The sequence below is a fragment of the Hemicordylus capensis genome, chromosome 5 (assembly GCF_027244095.1).
Source record: "Hemicordylus capensis ecotype Gifberg chromosome 5, rHemCap1.1.pri, whole genome shotgun sequence".
Taxonomy (NCBI): Eukaryota; Metazoa; Chordata; class Lepidosauria; order Squamata; family Cordylidae; genus Hemicordylus; species Hemicordylus capensis.
Genome location: NC_069661.1, coordinates 136,841,058 through 136,857,621, shown reverse-complemented (window position 1 = coordinate 136,857,621; position 16,564 = coordinate 136,841,058). Strand labels below are relative to the sequence as shown.

General features: G+C 44.4%; 1 protein-coding gene across 12 annotated transcripts in view; it reads left to right on the top strand.

Moving 5' to 3' along the window:
- The window catches only part of PCLO (piccolo presynaptic cytomatrix protein), a 381,716-nt gene that overhangs the window by 223,149 nt on the left and 142,003 nt on the right, over window positions 1-16,564 (top strand). For 11 of the 12 annotated variants that reach the window (XM_053252849.1, XM_053252845.1, XM_053252843.1 and 8 more), the window contains exon 6: window positions 378-2,380. In XM_053252849.1, the coding sequence (XP_053108824.1) occupies window positions 378-2,380 (2,003 nt within the window). The remainder of the gene's footprint in view (window positions 1-377; window positions 2,381-16,564) is intronic. The other variant, XM_053252847.1, reaches the window with a different exon arrangement.

Genomic DNA, 16,564 nt, shown 5'->3' with positions numbered 1-16,564 from the left:
AGTATGAGAAGGCATCAGATCTTTCTTTGAAATATAGTAATGGTGGTACTCATCTCATTTCAGGATGAATTATTTTTATTTTTCCCCTCTTCCCCTTTTGTTATACTTTCTTTGGACACTATGACAAGCTATGCTGGAATTTTCACCTTTTTTTTTCATTTAACATACAATATTTTGCACAAAGAGGTACCTGCATGTGCTTGCATGTTCAGCAAATGCTTTTTTCCTTCCCCTGCACAGCTAAAGTAGATGATTAAAGCAAAGATTTGCATGCAGTTCTCCACTAATTTAACTCATCTGTATGGGAAGGCTTTCAGAATCCACAATAATGCTTTGTTTTGGGGGGACTGGACTATAACTCTACCCTATGATTTCAGGTGAAATTATGGATTACTCCAGCAAGATTACTGGTTCTTACCCAGAGACTCGACAAGTGATTTCTAGCATTGGGATCAATGCACCTCAATATTCCCAAGCAAGAATAGTACCATCCCCAGGATCCCCGTATGGCATTGGAAGTGTTTTAAGATCATCCAATGGGGTTGTTTATTCATCAGTTGCAACACCAGTCCCATCTACATTTGCTATCACCACACAGCCTGGTTCTATTTTTAGTACTTCAGTTAGAGATCTATCTGCTCTTCAAACAGTTGACACAATGCCCTCATTATCTGACTTGCAACAGAGCCAGGCACTTCCAAGATCATACAATTTCTTGACCACTGTAGCCTCTGAAAAAGGTGATGCAGTTACTAGCATTGACATTGACCCAGGGTTGGAACCTATAGAACCTATTACCACTGAACTGACCAACATGATGCCTGTCTTCACCACAGCTTCTGATGCCTTCATAGATGTAATTGAGGATGAAGCTACCCTTCTCATTGCCCCTGAAGAAGGCAAACAGCAGCATCTTGACTTGGAACGCGAACTTTTAGAACTCGAAAAACTGAAGCAGCAGCGCTTTGCAGAGGAGCTAGAATGGGAACGACAAGAAATACAAAGGTTCAGAGAACAAGAACAGTTTATGGTTCAAAAAAAACTTGAAGAATTGCAATCTATGAAACACCACCTTCTATATCAGCAAGAAGAGGAGAGACAGGCTCAGTTCATGATGAGACAGGAAACATTAGCCCAGCAGCAACTACACATTGAACAAATCCAGCAACTTCAGCAGCAGCTTCACCAGCACTTGGAAGAGCAAAAAATCCACCAGATTTATCAGTATAATTATGATGCTTCAGGAGCTGTGTCCCCACAAACAACCACAGATCAAGTAAATCTTGAAGGTCAGTATGCTGCTGCAAATGGTCAGTTTTGGACTGGTGATGGAGCTGCTACCACTACTTCTGCTGTACTGGGGATTGACATTCCACAAAGCCAAGCCTGGTACACCATTCAGCCAGATAGCATTAGCCAATACATTCCCAGACCTGGCATGTTAAGTTCTGTTTCAGAGATGTCTCTTAAAGACATTGATGTGAAAGAGGAAAAACAGCTGAAAAAGAGGAGCTCCATGCCAAAGTTGCGTGGCCCATATGAGGAATTTGATGGAGCCATGGAAGAAGAACCCAGGAGTCTTAAAAAGATAGTGGAGAGCAGCGTTCAAACAGATGATGAGGATAGTGCAGATATGGACTACAGAGACAGAAGACGAAGTGCTAAAAAGGGGATTGATACAAGTGTTCAGACTGATGATGAGGACCAAGATGAATGGGATCCTACCAACAGATCAAGAAGGAAGACTCGTGTGGGGAAATATGAAGGTACCACTGAGGTGGACAAGACTAAGCCATTTCCCAAAGTCTCCAGTATTGCAGTGCAGACAGTGGCAGAAATTTCTGTACAAACAGAGCCTGTAGGAACAATAAGGACCCCGTCAATAAGGGCTGAGTTAGATGCAAAGATAGAAATAATAAAACACATTTCAGCTCCAGAAAAGACATACAAAGGAGGAAGTTTGGGATGTCAGACAGAAACAGATGCAGATACCCAAAGCTCCCAATATCTCACAGCCACCTCCCCTCAGAAAGATAAAAAGCGCCCAACACCTTTGGAAATAGGTTATTCATCTCACCTCCACCCAGAACCCACACTTCAGGTAGCCCCTTCCCCTCCCAAATCCCCCAAAGTACTCTATTCCCCAATTTCCCCTGTTTCTCCAGCTGCAGTTATAGAGTCAGCTTTTGTACCCTATGAAAAACCGATAACTGAAGACATTAGTCCTCAGAAGAGTCTGCATGCTGATGTTACCAAGCTTCCTCAGCTGAGCCCAAAGTCTGCCAAGGTGATGCAGCGTTCTTTGTCTGACCCGAAACCTCTGAGCCCAACAGCAGAAGACAGCGCCAGAGCTCATTTCCAGTACACTGATGGTTTCATGGTAAGAACTTTCTTTAAAATAGGAGATTGTTTTGAGTGATATTCTGCACATCGTAATGAACAATGATGAATGAACCTGATCTACGTATGTGAACTGTTTAATGGAGCTTTCTGGAAGTGAAGCTCTGGTATGTTAAAAACCTAATTGGGGACATTTATTTACTTTTTAATTAGATTACAGCATGGTGCTGCTCCAAAAATAGGAAGGGTTGAGTTTAAATAGGGGTTAATTGCAAATTCTTTAGTATTTAACTTTGAAAATGATTTGGTAGCTTTAGTTGCATGTTAAAAATTAATTAATTAATATTTATTTCCTTTCTGAAATTCAGTATCCATTTTAGTATTTTGGAATGCACATAAAATTTCATGATTTCCAGCAAGAAAAAGTAGATGTTTCCTAGGGAACTGAATTATATTCCCTGACCATTTTTGTGTGTGTCAGTAATTTAGTCAGTAATTCAGTATACAGTCAGTCATTCAGCACCAGATCCATGTGGGCCCTCAGCCAAGTACAGCAGGGTACACGGCTGCCATGTTCTCAGTCTCCAACTTTGTTTACAGTAATGCAATGCACTTATCCCTGTCACAGCATCTAGTGGTGTAATGGCAGCAATGAGAGTATTGCATGATTGATAAACGAAGTTGGTGAGCCACAGCAGAATAGCTACCACAGAGCAGTCTGGGCCACTGCTGCATTCAAACCAAGCCCCCACAAGGGCTTACTTTGTGACAGTTGTAGCAGCAGTGTAGAACATCCTTTAGCAACCATACTATTGGTTCCCTCCATCTTTGTTTTAAAAGCAATATGCTTTTTGCTGTCTTTGTGTCTCTAGACACAGCACAACAGGGATGAGTGCATTGTATTATAAGTGAACAAAGATGGTGGGCACCAACAACATAGCTGTCAAAGAACACTTAAAACCACTGCTAAGGTAACCCCCTCAACAATTTAAGGGAGGCTTACCTTGGCGGCAGTGGTAGTGGCAGGAGCTCACTGCAGTTCTCTGCATGTGCCATCTTTTTTCATGAGGGTTTCAGGGGTTGATTATGGGCCATCTGGTGGTCCTGGACCCTCAGCTGACCCCTTACGCCAGCTCTGAAAATGCCAGCACAACAGAGAAATAACAGTACAGATCTGGCCACTGTCATGCATACTTTGGTCATATCTTGCTTGGACTATTGGAATGCACTTTATGCATCTTTGGGAAGTGTTCAAAAACTACAGATGATGCAAAATGCTGCCGCCAGAATATCTAGGGCAGGGTTCCTTAACCTTTGGCCCCCAGATATTTTTGGACTACAACTCCCATCATCCTCAGCCACAAAGGCCATGTCTGGGGATGGTGCGAGTTGTAGTCCAACAACATCTGGGGGCCCAAGGTTAAGAAACCCTGGACTAGGGTCTAGTTTGCAGAGAACATTACTCTGGTTTTATTTTATCTTCACTGGCTCCCAGTCTGGTTTTGTACCCAATTGGTAATCACATTTTAAGCCATAACAATGTAGGACCAGGGTACTTAAAGGGTATCCACATGAATCTTGCTCTTCCATTAAGATCTTCAGCAGATGGCTTGTTCCATTCTCACCATTGCCAGAAGTGCAGTCAGTGCATACATAGGACCGGACCTTTTCAGCTGTGTCCAGGCACTGGGACTCTCAACCTCATGAAGCTTGTCTACCTCTTCCCCATTGTCTTTTCATTGTCTGGCAAAGACAGCCTTTGGTGTGAGATTGTAGTCCTTCCTTGATTGCTTTTTGCTGCTGTGGTGCTATTTGTTGCTGCTATAATTCTGAGGTTTGTTTTGTGCAGCTGTTTCTAACTGTGAAATGTTTAGTATATTGTTTTAATGTATGGTTGATATTTTATTTTGACACATGCTTTTTGTAACAGTTGTAAGCTGTTTTGGGGGCCTTTGAGCAGAAGAGTAACCTATGCATATGAATATCACATATGAATATATCAAGCCATTTATAAGGCTTAGACAAAGATCTAGGGCAGGCCTGCTCAACTTCGGCCCTCCTGCAGATGTTGGCCTACAATTCCCATAATTCCTGGCTATTGGCTGCTATGGCTGAGAATTATGGGAGTTGTAGTCCAAAAACAGCTGGGGGGCCTAAGTTGAGCAGGCCTGATCTAGGGTGTCAGAAACGGCACATTTTTAATTTTTAAAAAAAGCAAACGTGTCAAAATACTTCATGCCATTGCTTGAAGCTCATCTGTCACCTTCCTCACCAAACTAGTCATATGGATTTTGGCAACTCTGGCTATTCTGTAGGTTTTAACTAGAAATTTGTTTGCCACTTACATACCCTTTTCAAAAAGTACCCATAGAATTTTTTGCAGTCCAGCAAGCAGTTAGATCTTAAAGCTTCAAATATACACTGTCTGAAGTCAAGGAATGTTGACTTCACACAGTATTCTTTCTTCTGTAACTGCAAATTTTGTCCAAAAATTTAGTAAATGAAAGGCTTTCTCCATCTCAGGATCTCTGTTCAATAGGGCTTTGCAAAGCAGTCCTGCTTTTATTTGAGGGCCATCTCAGTGCTTCAGTGGGGGGCAATTCAATTTGGTTCCCTTTAGCTCTCCAGTTTGACACCATTGCTTTCATTATGGGCTGAAACTTCACCACCACCCCTCCCTTGCCGCTCCTCAACCTATAAAAGTACTCACCAGACTGGGTAGGGAACAGAGGACAGTCTGAATATAATTCATTGCAATCCTGGTGGCAATGGGACAGCAGCTGTCGGCTTGAAATGTAAAACAACTTCTAGGAGAGTTTTCTCCTGCAGTCTGGGAAATGGTGTGGGTGTTTCTGGGAACCATCATTTTTTGTGGGGCTCCAACCATATTCTACAGTATATTCTGCAGCACCAGAATATATTGCGGGGCTCCAGCCACATTCTGCAGTATATTCTGCAGCACCAGAATATACAACATTTACTAGGAACACCCATACCTTTCCTAGAACTGTAGGGGAAACTCTGCCAGGAGTTGTTTTAAATCTCAAGCTGCCACTCCTCCCTTGCTGCTGAGAGCAAGATTTTTTTAAGCCTGTTTCCTGCCCAGACAGGGGTTGAGGAAGTGATTGAAAAGAAGCTTTAATAAACCCAAATTAGCTCAATCTACTTCACTTGGCACCAGATTGGCCTGAATCCAGTCAGCAGTTTGGTTTGGGCTAAATAGGGTTGAATCTGAATAGGCCTCTGAAACATTGCATAGCTCTGCTATTCCATCAATTAACCTTCATTTCCAAGTTTCCAGTCCAAAGATAATTTTGTAAAACAAATATTGCTATATTTTCTTGAATCACTGTGTTTTTAGCAGGAAGTCAAATGGAACCCAAACCCCAAACTATTCCAAAGAAATCCTATTTCCCGGTGAGCCACCTGAAAAGAAGAGGAGAAGGAACAGTAGAGATTGGTAGGAAGGGCTTAGGGCTGGTAGTCTGGGGATAAAGTAGAAACTTCCTACCCGCAGCACCAACAAGATGTTTTGTAAAATTACATTATTTTTATGTATTTATTTATCTATCTATCAGATTTGTACACCACCCCAAACTTTCATCTCTGGGCGGTTAACAATAATTTCACAGCAATCACTTAGCATTGCAAATAAAATAGTTTGATATTGTTCTACATGAATTGTATTCAAACTGCTTCAAACAATCAAACTGCAAACATTCAAACTGCTTTTGAATGTCTGAACAAGTTACCAAACCACTTTTTAAAGTCAGACTCTGAGGAGGCAGGACCAGTGCTAGCCAGGCCAGAATTAGCACCCCACCCCCATATAATTGTATAATAATGCCAGATTGGAACCTGAGAGAGCCCCAGGACTGAAGTCCCTGAAGAAACTCCCTCAAGGCTAGACTCCCCTAGGGCACCCCCCCCCATCTGAGACCCATACAGAGCTGGACCGCCCCACACCTGCCACCTGGTCCTAGCGGGGCATCCAGGACATGACAGATCTGCCCTGAAATGTCCTCAGATCCAAAATAAATTAACACTGCAAATCTTGGCTTTGATTTTGTTGCATATAGAGATATCTCAACATCCAATTTTCCCACATAGGTGTTTTCCCTCTTAGGGCGGCTTAAGATTAGGGAGACTTATGAAAACCTCTGGCACTGAGTACACTTCTATCATACCCAGGCAGCTCGTGTCGTGAGAACAGCCTATCTAGCCTGCTCTTCCAGTTCTTTGTGGCCTGCTCCAGGAGCACCAGATCACAGTTTGTTGAGTCTTCAAGACCCTCGAAGCAGACTGACCCTTCCTGCTTTGAGTTATACTTCCCTGGGCAGTCCTGGGCAGGGCTTAGCCAATCCTTGCCAAGCTATATAAGGCAGCCAAGGCTTTGTTTGCAACTTTCTTGCTGAATATTGGGAGTGTGCATAAATCATTTTTTACTATTCAATTCACTAGTGAATTGGGAAAAAAACAAATAATCAAACCAACTAGCTTCAGCCAGCCAGTTCAATGAATTGAATTAGAAATTGGTTAAAAATGTGTGCATCACTCCCATAGGGAACTTGAATCACCCCATTGTTCCCTAGGGACACCAAATTGGGTTGGCTGATAGGGCATGACCCAACCTACCTACCACCCAATCCACAAAGCAATAGGTCTATCAAGTGATTTTAAATGAATTTTAGCATGTTTATGGGTCAGTAAGTCAATTGTTCCCTATGGTTTAAGCATCCCCTATCCCTGCCTAGTGCCTTCAAAAAAGAGCAGCACTGCAGAACAGAAGCACACACAGTCCTTCCAAACAGAACAGAACATTACATTGTGCCAAACACACAGTTCAAAGATGGCAAAAAAGAATAACTGATTAGGCCTGTGCGTTTCAATTTAGCCACAAAACATTTTGTGTCTGAAAATGGAATTTTCAGACATTTTGTACAAAAATCAAAATGAGAAAATTAAAAACAAATTTTTTTGTAATCGAATCAAAATGACTCTATTTCGGACCCGAATGCTTTGTTCTTCAGAAAAAGAGCCTCCGTTTCAGCATTGCATGAAAATTGTCCTTTTGGTCTCTCCACTCCAGGAACTGAGTGTTTGTTAAAAGGATTAGCATAAGATAAGATATGCAAAAAGCGCACATAGCTTCCCTTAGACCAGTTTCCTTTGGCATGAATGATTTAGTTAAGAATGTGTTGTATTGTAATGCAATTGACTCTGTGCTGCTTGTTTTGATAATGTTGAAGAAGTTGCAACGGTGAGGAGGGTTGAAGGAGGGAGTTTAGTTCAATTCATTCAACAAGTTAGTTAGTTACTCAGTCTCCATTCTCTGCCTTTCTGCCTCATTCAAGAGAGAGAAAGAACTAGTTTGCACTGCATGTCTCAACTAAAGATTCCATGCTGCCATGCTGCCTTGTTGCCAGGCTGCCAGGCTGAGCCCAGCCTGCTATGGCTGGCTATGCCAGCCTGGGGAAATGAATTTATCTGCTGCATTGCTTTTATGTCCGAGAAAGCATTTTTAACCCCCTTGCTGTGCCAGCCACCAGTGCCCTAGACTGAGTGAGTGGGGAGGTTTGGAGGGAGGTTTGGGGTTGCAATTGAATTTAAAAAGTTGTGTGTTGTTGTTTAGTTTAGAAGAAGTTTAAACAGGGGTTCTGTGTGGGAGGGATCCCCTTCCCCATACTAGTAGGTGGTTAAGGGTAGCCTTGTGATTTTTTTTAAACTGTCTTTCCCCCCCAATTAATTGTATCTATTCTGTTCAATCCATAGTTAAATTGTGTCTGCTATTATGTATCTCTTTTCCCTTACTGCTCCCTATTTAGTTACAATGTGTGTGTGTATCTATATCTATATCTATATCTATATCTATATCTATATCTATATCTATATATAAAATGCAATTCAAATGCCTGCCTAGGATGGTTTGCTGGTTGTGCTGTATTTTGGGACCTCATGGATGGTCATCCCAGTGGTGTTCTCTCTCTCTCTCTCTCTGGATTTTTTCTTTGCAATGAAATTGGGTCATATTGTGACTTCTAGCATCATCTTCATTTTTATTCCAACTAGATCAAATAAGTTGGAATAACTTATTGGCCACAGGCTCCAATCTGTTGTAGAAAAGTCAAAGAATGAGCCAACAGTTGTGTGCAATTGTTGTCAGGATCATCACTCTTCTACTTGGGTAGGTGGGAGGGAGGGACAAACCTGGCTGTTCCACTGGCAGAATGTTGCTGTTGTTTGCACCCTTACTTACTTAACCCACTTTTATGGCCAGGTGCCACAGATGTAGCTGCGTCTCTGTTGCTTGTGGACAAAAAATGCTTGTGGGAGGGAGGGCAGAATACTGTTGTTGGCCCTAGGGCCTAATCTGCTGCATCTGTGTGATCTTGCTTTGTAAACCTGGTTTCCAGCAAAGTTCTGTTGTTGTTGATGTGTGCTGTTATGTTCTTTGGGGCAGAAAGGGGGCTTGGGGGTGGAAGAGTGGGTCAGGTGGTAGTGCCCCATGCGTGCCTGCCACCACCCAGATTTCAAAGGCATTGGGCAAAGGGCTGGTTTTTTGTGATTTGTCGAAGTTTGAGTGTCTTTGGGGCAGATTCAGGGCAGAAAGGGGCCTTTGGGGGCAGTAGAGTGGGCCAAGTGGTGGTGCCCCCATGGGTGGTGGTTTCAGAAGCCCCATAACTGCACTTGGGGGGCTCTGGAGTGGCCCAGAGTGAATGGTGGTGCAGTACACAGAGGATGCTAACTACCCCCATGGGTTGCTAACCCATTGGAGTACTGAGTTTTGTTGTTTCTGCATTGTTGAGTGTAGATTATCTGGTAGCATTTGAGATTTTCAATGACAGACCATGAATCCACTCTCATATGCTACCAGAGAATCTACACTCAAAACATCCCACAAACAACAGAACCCAGTACCCCATGGGTTAGCAACCCATGGGGGTGGTTGGCACCCTATGTGCTCTACCCCACCACTCGCTCTGGGCCACCCGGTGCCCCCAAGTGCAGTTATGGGGCTGCTGAAACCTTCATCATTCCCTATGGGGAAGAACCTTAAAGAAGCATAAACTCCATTAAATCTTTAAAAATCAGCCCTCAGCCCAATTCCTTTGAAATAATTCTGGCAGCTTCCTTGCCCCCACTGGGCACTACCACCCTCCCTACACTGTTCTGGGTCATCCCTTTCCCCCCGATGTAAAGCTATACTTTTTCTGAAACCTCCATTATTCCCTATGGGAAAAATGGTAAACTTCAAGAATTCACCGAAAACCAGCCCGTTGCTGAAATCAGCCCAATTCCTCTGAAATTTGGGTGGTAGCTTCCAGCCATTGGGCACTACCACCCCAACCCACTATTTTTGCCCCGGGGCCATTTTTTAAAACCCAAAACATTTTGGATTTGGATTTTGCAATTTCAAACAAAGAACAAAATTGGGGTGTTTCAGATTTGGGCCAAAAAAACCCCAGAAAAAACAAAAACAAATCACACAACCCTATCATTGATCTGGAATCCACTGCCAGCCATAGTACCTGCGCAGCAGTAGCATCATTGGCACAAGTTCCTCTCTCACACACAATCATTATGACTCCGTCCTCACTTGCAACAGCTGCCATAACAGAGCAGCACCCTTAGCAGCCAGCAGTCATAGCCATAGACTCAATTACAGCAATGTCTCTTCAGTCACATTTGTTGGAGATGAAGTTCCAATGCATTGACCTTTTGCACCTACTGTCCTAATGACCACTAGGGACATTGGGAGTAGAGACAGTGAGTCTCCCTATCTGTCCCTGCTCTATGACCCCTGAACTGACTCTGCAGCACTTCCTGTGCTGAGTCACAATCCTTCCTTTCCTCCTAGAGAGCAGATGGAAACATCTCTCTCTCTCTCCTTACCTATCCTCTATGCAGTCCTTTAGATTAGATATAGGTTTTCCTATCTAAGTGTATTTAACCAATAAATGTTTAGTGTTTAGTCATACAAGGATCTCCATGTGTTTTCTCTAAATAGCTGCAATATCCAAACAATCCTCTGCTACCTACTCTGTAACTGGAGTGTGTGCTCATTCCTTAGTGCTCTGCTGTTTTACCTATTGTGGGTAAAAATCAACAACCTCTAACAACATATTGATTAAGTACACTTTGCAATGCAGATTACAGAGCAGAGCAGTGAGTGAAGCACAAGTTACTCCCAAGGCCAGACATGGAGCTCATCTCACAGCAATCACAAAGAAGATTGAAGAGTGAGTGAGTGAGCTGAGCTGCCACTGTCCATTTATTGCCACAACACCACCATCTCACAAGCAGACCAAACCACAACTCAACGAAGGAAGGAAGGCAGCGCCTGCCTATGTCTGGATAACACACCATGGCTGCAAATTGGTGCTGGGCCACAGCTGACATCATGACACATGGGAGCAGGAGCAGGTGCCTTTCTGCCCCTAGCCAAGAACACGCCAGCTCTATGGCTGCTGGCAGGAGCGGGATGATGCCATCACAGATGCTGCAGCATCTCCATCCTCTCCAGACCCTTGGGGTCCTTTCCCCTGCTGACCCCTGTCTTGCAATGGGTTACAGACAGCATGGTGTGGATCACCAGAGCAGAGCCCAAAGCGGTCCCACATCATGCTGTTCTCAGTCCAGGATCATTTGTGTGATGGTGGTGCTGGGGCTTCTGGTATATTATGGAGGCGAACACTACCACTGCCCTCTGTCCAGGGCTGAAAAGATCCAGGAACAACAGAAATTACTTCCTCCTGCTCCTCCTCAGTCCAAGATGGGGGTGGGGTGTCACACTGCCAATTGGGATTGGAGAGGATGGATAGTGCGATCTGGCTGAGCTAGCAACCGACGTTCATACTTCCTCCGCTGCCACAGGAAGCTTCCCCTGAAAGGGGAAGACCTCCACCCTATTTCAACCTCAGCTGCCACGGGCAGTTGCGCTGCAGGATGAGGTTCCACCAGATAGGTGAGCCTGCATACAACCACTTCAGCTGGACAGACAACTTGGGGAATTGGCTACTCTTGCTGACACCCAGCATGACTAACAGTATCACCCATCCCTCTGCCTGCCACTTTGCTCCTGGCTCTGCTGAACATCCTCTTGGGCATCTTAAGGTTTTAAAGAGGTTTTAAAGGGCATCTTAGGGTTTTAAAGAAGAAGCATCTTTGGGGGCGGTGAGAGGGGTGTATTTATGCTCTGTGCACCACACACAGCGCTATCTATAGCACTGTAGTACACACAGAGAAGGTTAAAAATTAAATCCCCAGAAATAAAGCAGCAGACTTATTTGGCAGAGGGCTGTTCTTAGAGAAGAACAAACATGCAACAATGGGTGAAAGTACAAGCGGAAAGAATGTGGAGAAGAGCAGGGGATTGGTGTGGCTCTATCTAACCCACTCCTCCTTACCTACAGTCCAGCCACCTAATCCCTCCCTAATGTGTGTAGAGTGGGGAGTGTCTCACCTATTTGACATCTTTGGCTAGGGGTTTCTAATGGCATCTTCAACTGGGGTCTGCCCAGTGTCACTCTTAGAGTCACTCTTGGGCCAAGCAAACACTGGTACTAGACAGCTGGGGGGGAGGGCAGATGGGCACCAGTCTGGCATCCAACTACCCAAACAATCAAAAACAACACACACACCCCACCACCACCCTGAAAAAAAGTACAGAGGGAACCTGGGAGGCTGGGCTTCACTCACCAGCCTACAAAAACCAAAAATTAATCCACCAGGCAGCATGTAGCAGCAAAGATGGCAGCAGGGCGGCAAAATAATTTTTAAAAACAAGAACTAATGTGTCTACTTTTCTTTCACTATCCCTGCAACTGGAATAAATTTGGTCCAAATCAGATAGGCAGTTCCAATTTTTAAGTTAGCCCAAATATTCATGTATCTGCCATCTTGAATCAGGGTGGATGACAACATTACAAACTACGTCCTTGAGATGTCCCTAGGTGTCGCTACACCTGTAGCAAATTTGGTTCAAATCAGTTTGGCAGTCCACAAGTTATCCTACATGTTAACACATCTGTCATCTTGAATTGGGGTGGATGACATCATCACAAACTATGCCATTGAGGCATCCCTATATGTCCCTACAGCTGTAGAAAATCTGTTTCAAATTGGTTAGGTGGGTCATAAGTGCCTCCAAAGTTTATACATCCACCATTTTGAATTGGGGTGGATGACATCATCACAAACTACACCATTGAGGTGTCCATATGTGTCCCTACAGCTGTACCCAATTTGGTTCATATTGGTCCAGGCATTGTGAAGTTGACACACATACACACAGAATGCCAGATGATCTGATAAGCCTACTAGAAAGTAGGCTAAAAAAAACAAGTGGGGGGGGGAAATAAAGACACTGCAATTAACTAGGGATGTGCACGGAACCACGGCTGGGCAGTTCGAAGGCGGCAAGGGTGCTGCTTTAAGGGCAGGGGAGGATGCACTTACCCCTTCTGCCACTTTCCCTCCACCAGCACTAATTGCTGTTAAAAACCTTCGGGGTGGCAGCGTACCTCCCTGCGCCCATTGTGTGCGCATGCCAGTCTGCTGGGCACACGTATGCACACTACAGGCTCATGCGCGCCCATTACTTCTAACCACTTCCATCTGAGGAGGCCAACAGGGTGTCAGGGAGGTATGCTGCCACCCCAAAGGCTTTTAACAGCAACTAGTGCTGGTGGGGAGGAAGCAGCAGAAGGGGTAAGTGCACCCTCCGCTGCCCTTAAAGCGGCACACACTCCCTCAGTCGAACTTCGAACTGGCCCCGTGTTTGAACCTGTTCAAAGGCCCATAAAAGGGCCTCCGAAAAGGTTTGTACACATCCCAACAATTAACGGGGGGGGGGGGGGGGAGAGAGAGAGAGAGAGAGAGCAGGCACTCAGTCTCTCCACTCACTGCTGGGCTAGGCAGGCCCAGACCAGAGTCTCTCTGCTGCTCTCAGTGCTACTGTGCTGCAGTCTCTCTGTCAGATTTCTCTCCTAGGCAGAAAAGCAATGGCTGTCTCTGCCTCCAAGCAGCCTCTTATATTAGTAGTAGTAGTAGTAGTAGTAGTAGTAGTAGTAGTAGTATTTATACGGTTGCTATACCACCCTTCCAAAAATGGCTCAGGGCAGTTTACACAGAGAAATAATATATTTACATTTTAAGTTCCCTCCTTTGGCCTTCCCCCTCCTTGCTCCCTCCCCCCAACCATTGGGGAGCACAGTTGGCCCTGCCAATGCTTGATTTGAAAGACTATTTATTTATTTATTTGTTTGTTTGCTTATATTTTATATATTTTATATCCCGCTCTTCCTCCAAGGAGCCCAGAGCGATGTACTACATACTTAATGTTTCTCCTCACAACAACCCTGTGAAGTAGGTTAGGCTGAGAGAGAAGTGACTGGCCCAGAGTCACCGAGCAAATAACATGGCTGAATGGGGATTTGAACTCGGATCTCCTCAGTCCTAGTCCAGCACTCTAACCACTATACCACGCTGACTCCTAGTCAACCAAGACTAGTCAACCAAGAAGCAAAGAGATCTCAAGCCAATCGGAAACCAGTGTCAGGAGATCAATCAATGATCGAAAATGGTGTCCACTAAATGATTCACTAGCTTATTGATCTGCACAAATCAGCAGTGATTTGATTCACTATTTAATCAACCCCTTTATTCAAGGGGTGGTTTGATTCATGAACTAATCAGCGAATTGCCCCTGATTCACGGCAGACTGATTTGCTAGCGAATTGTTCTGTAGACCCCTACTGAATACAAGCTGAAGAGAGCTGCAGAACACAGGAAACAGAGCTCCACACTTAGGGAGTGGAAGGACCCAGTTACAATTATAAATATTGTTTAGTATTGACAGAAACTTCAGTTTAGGTTGAACTGATTTCTTGCTAATAGTTGGGAATGATCAGTTGCTGTTTCTCAGCTTGAGAGATAATTAGAGATGTTTTCCTGAATGTTTTCAGGATGAGTCTCAGACCAGAACTTTGCATGGTATGTGAAAAGAATTGGGACATTGATGGGTCAGAGAGCAGAAATGTCAATTAAGTTTGCAATTCCTTGGCTTGGAATATGAACCTCAGTGAGTGATAATACTTGCCTTCAGTATGAAGATGAGCATTAATATCCCTAAGTTCTTCTCTTGTTGATTTTGCTACCTTGATTATGCACCAAAGAAAGGAATCAGTGACCAACCAGCCACTGCCACTGCAGCCAGGGAGTAGTGTCACGCCCTCGCTCTCAGATAGTGAGGGAGAAGGGGATGCTGACAGCCCTTCAGCTGAAGCAGGGGTGCCTGAGGAGCAGAGCCCGGCTGTCGGTTCCCAAGAGACGGCTGAGGCAGGTCCAGCTGATGTCTCAGAGCAGGCACAGCAGTCTGAGGCAGCAGGGACAGCGACTGACAAACCAGAAGATGAGCTGTGCAGGCAACCCCCACTGACTCCACAGCAGAGGCAGGTCACAAGGCAGCAGGAACATCTGGAAACCATCAGAAGAAGTAAGCGCCTCTTGCAGAAGGCTGATAAGCCTTGAATCCTTGCCAGCTGAGAGTTATCAGCTTGGACTATAAAGCACGTCTACAGCTTGCAGTTAACCCCTGGCAGACAACATATGTCATCCCTAGTGTCGACAGCCTTCAGCCAGAGACATTTTTAAGCCTTGTTTCGCTTCTGCAACCCAGACTGGTCTTTTGCTAACTATCATCCTAGACTTCCCTACCGGGTGGCCAGATTGCTGACAAGGAGAATCTACCTGCCACAGCAGCCAGGTTTGGGGGACAGAAGTCCCCTAGGACCTCTCCTAGGGATCAGACCCCAATTTCCTCCCAATTATCACTCTTCGGTTCCGAGTTTTAGTTCTTCAGAAAATAGTTTGGTTCACCAAGCCCAAATGCAAATTTTGCCCAGGAGTCTTTACCTTTGCCAAGAGCTTTACCTTCTCTCATGAAAAGAGCATGAGAGTTTTTTTTAGCAGGTGATGCCTGAAATTACAACTATCTTTTGGACATAGTTACTGTCTTTGGAAACCAGGTGCAGGATTCATGGCTGTGCTCTTTGCCAGAGGAGTTCATTTGTTTCCACTATTATCTGTTTGTGTATGTGTAAATACCAAAACTCTCCATTGCTGACTTTCATCCAAAGGAAATTAAACTTTTAGCACTCCTTAGCACTCCTTTAGCACTCCAAGCAAGGTGGGCAAGGCAGAACAAGAGAGTCTGTGCAACTACTCCAAGTTGCTCAGCTGCCAGGCTGGCTTGAAGACCATGGTTTTATAGGGCCCAGAGGTCATCTGATCCCATACAAGCTGGGGTCAGCTGACAGTGCTCAACACAATGCTATATTGCTCCATAAATATTTCCTGATCAGCCAGGACACTGGTGGCTCTGGAGCAGAAATAAGCTGCTGGAGATCAACCACTGAGTGACCTGTGCTTTACAGCTTTATTCAAACCTGATGTTATGACACTCTGGGCACACACAACCTGGTGCCTTGCAGCTAGATTGATTCCAGGCTGCTGTGCATCATTTCCCATAATGATGGAACTTCCTAATAAAGTTGTAATTATGGAAAACAACAATGAAATATGGAGCATCAAGACTACCTTCCCCAAAAGTGCCCATCCTATATATCAGTAGACTGAAAGTAAATTTGACCTTTTTAAACTCAAGTTCAGAAACTTGCTGCTCACTCAACTTCATTCATTCCTTTATTTAAACAAGCGATATTATTTTGCACTTTGTTCTGAAGCAAACAGAAATGCTGTGGAATACCTTCCTAATTTTTCATACCAAGACAAATTTTGTTTGTCATTGAATTCTAAGTAAAACCATGCAAGCATTAATAGGAGTTGCCCATCTTTGTAGACATGTCAGCGTTCTCAAGCAATGATTACTAATCAGCTAATTGAAGTTCCAAACTGTTAGAGCTAGGACCCTGGCAGCATCAGCTCTCAGCTGCAATGTCTCATAGTGACCACTGGAGCGGGGTTGGGGTCATGGATAAAAGTGCTGGACTCCTCCCCTCTTTGTTCTTCCAGTATTAGTCTCCATTTTATCTCTCCAGATATGGCTGTTTGTTTTGGTCTCGCTCTTCAGCCATGAGCTGCAGCTGAAATTAAGCTGCAGGCTTTTTCACATTTGTTTGTAACCTTTTCTTTAAATAAATCCTTGTAGTTCTTCAGTCTCAAGACCACTTGCTTTGCTGCTTTCTCACCAAACTGTTTTTGC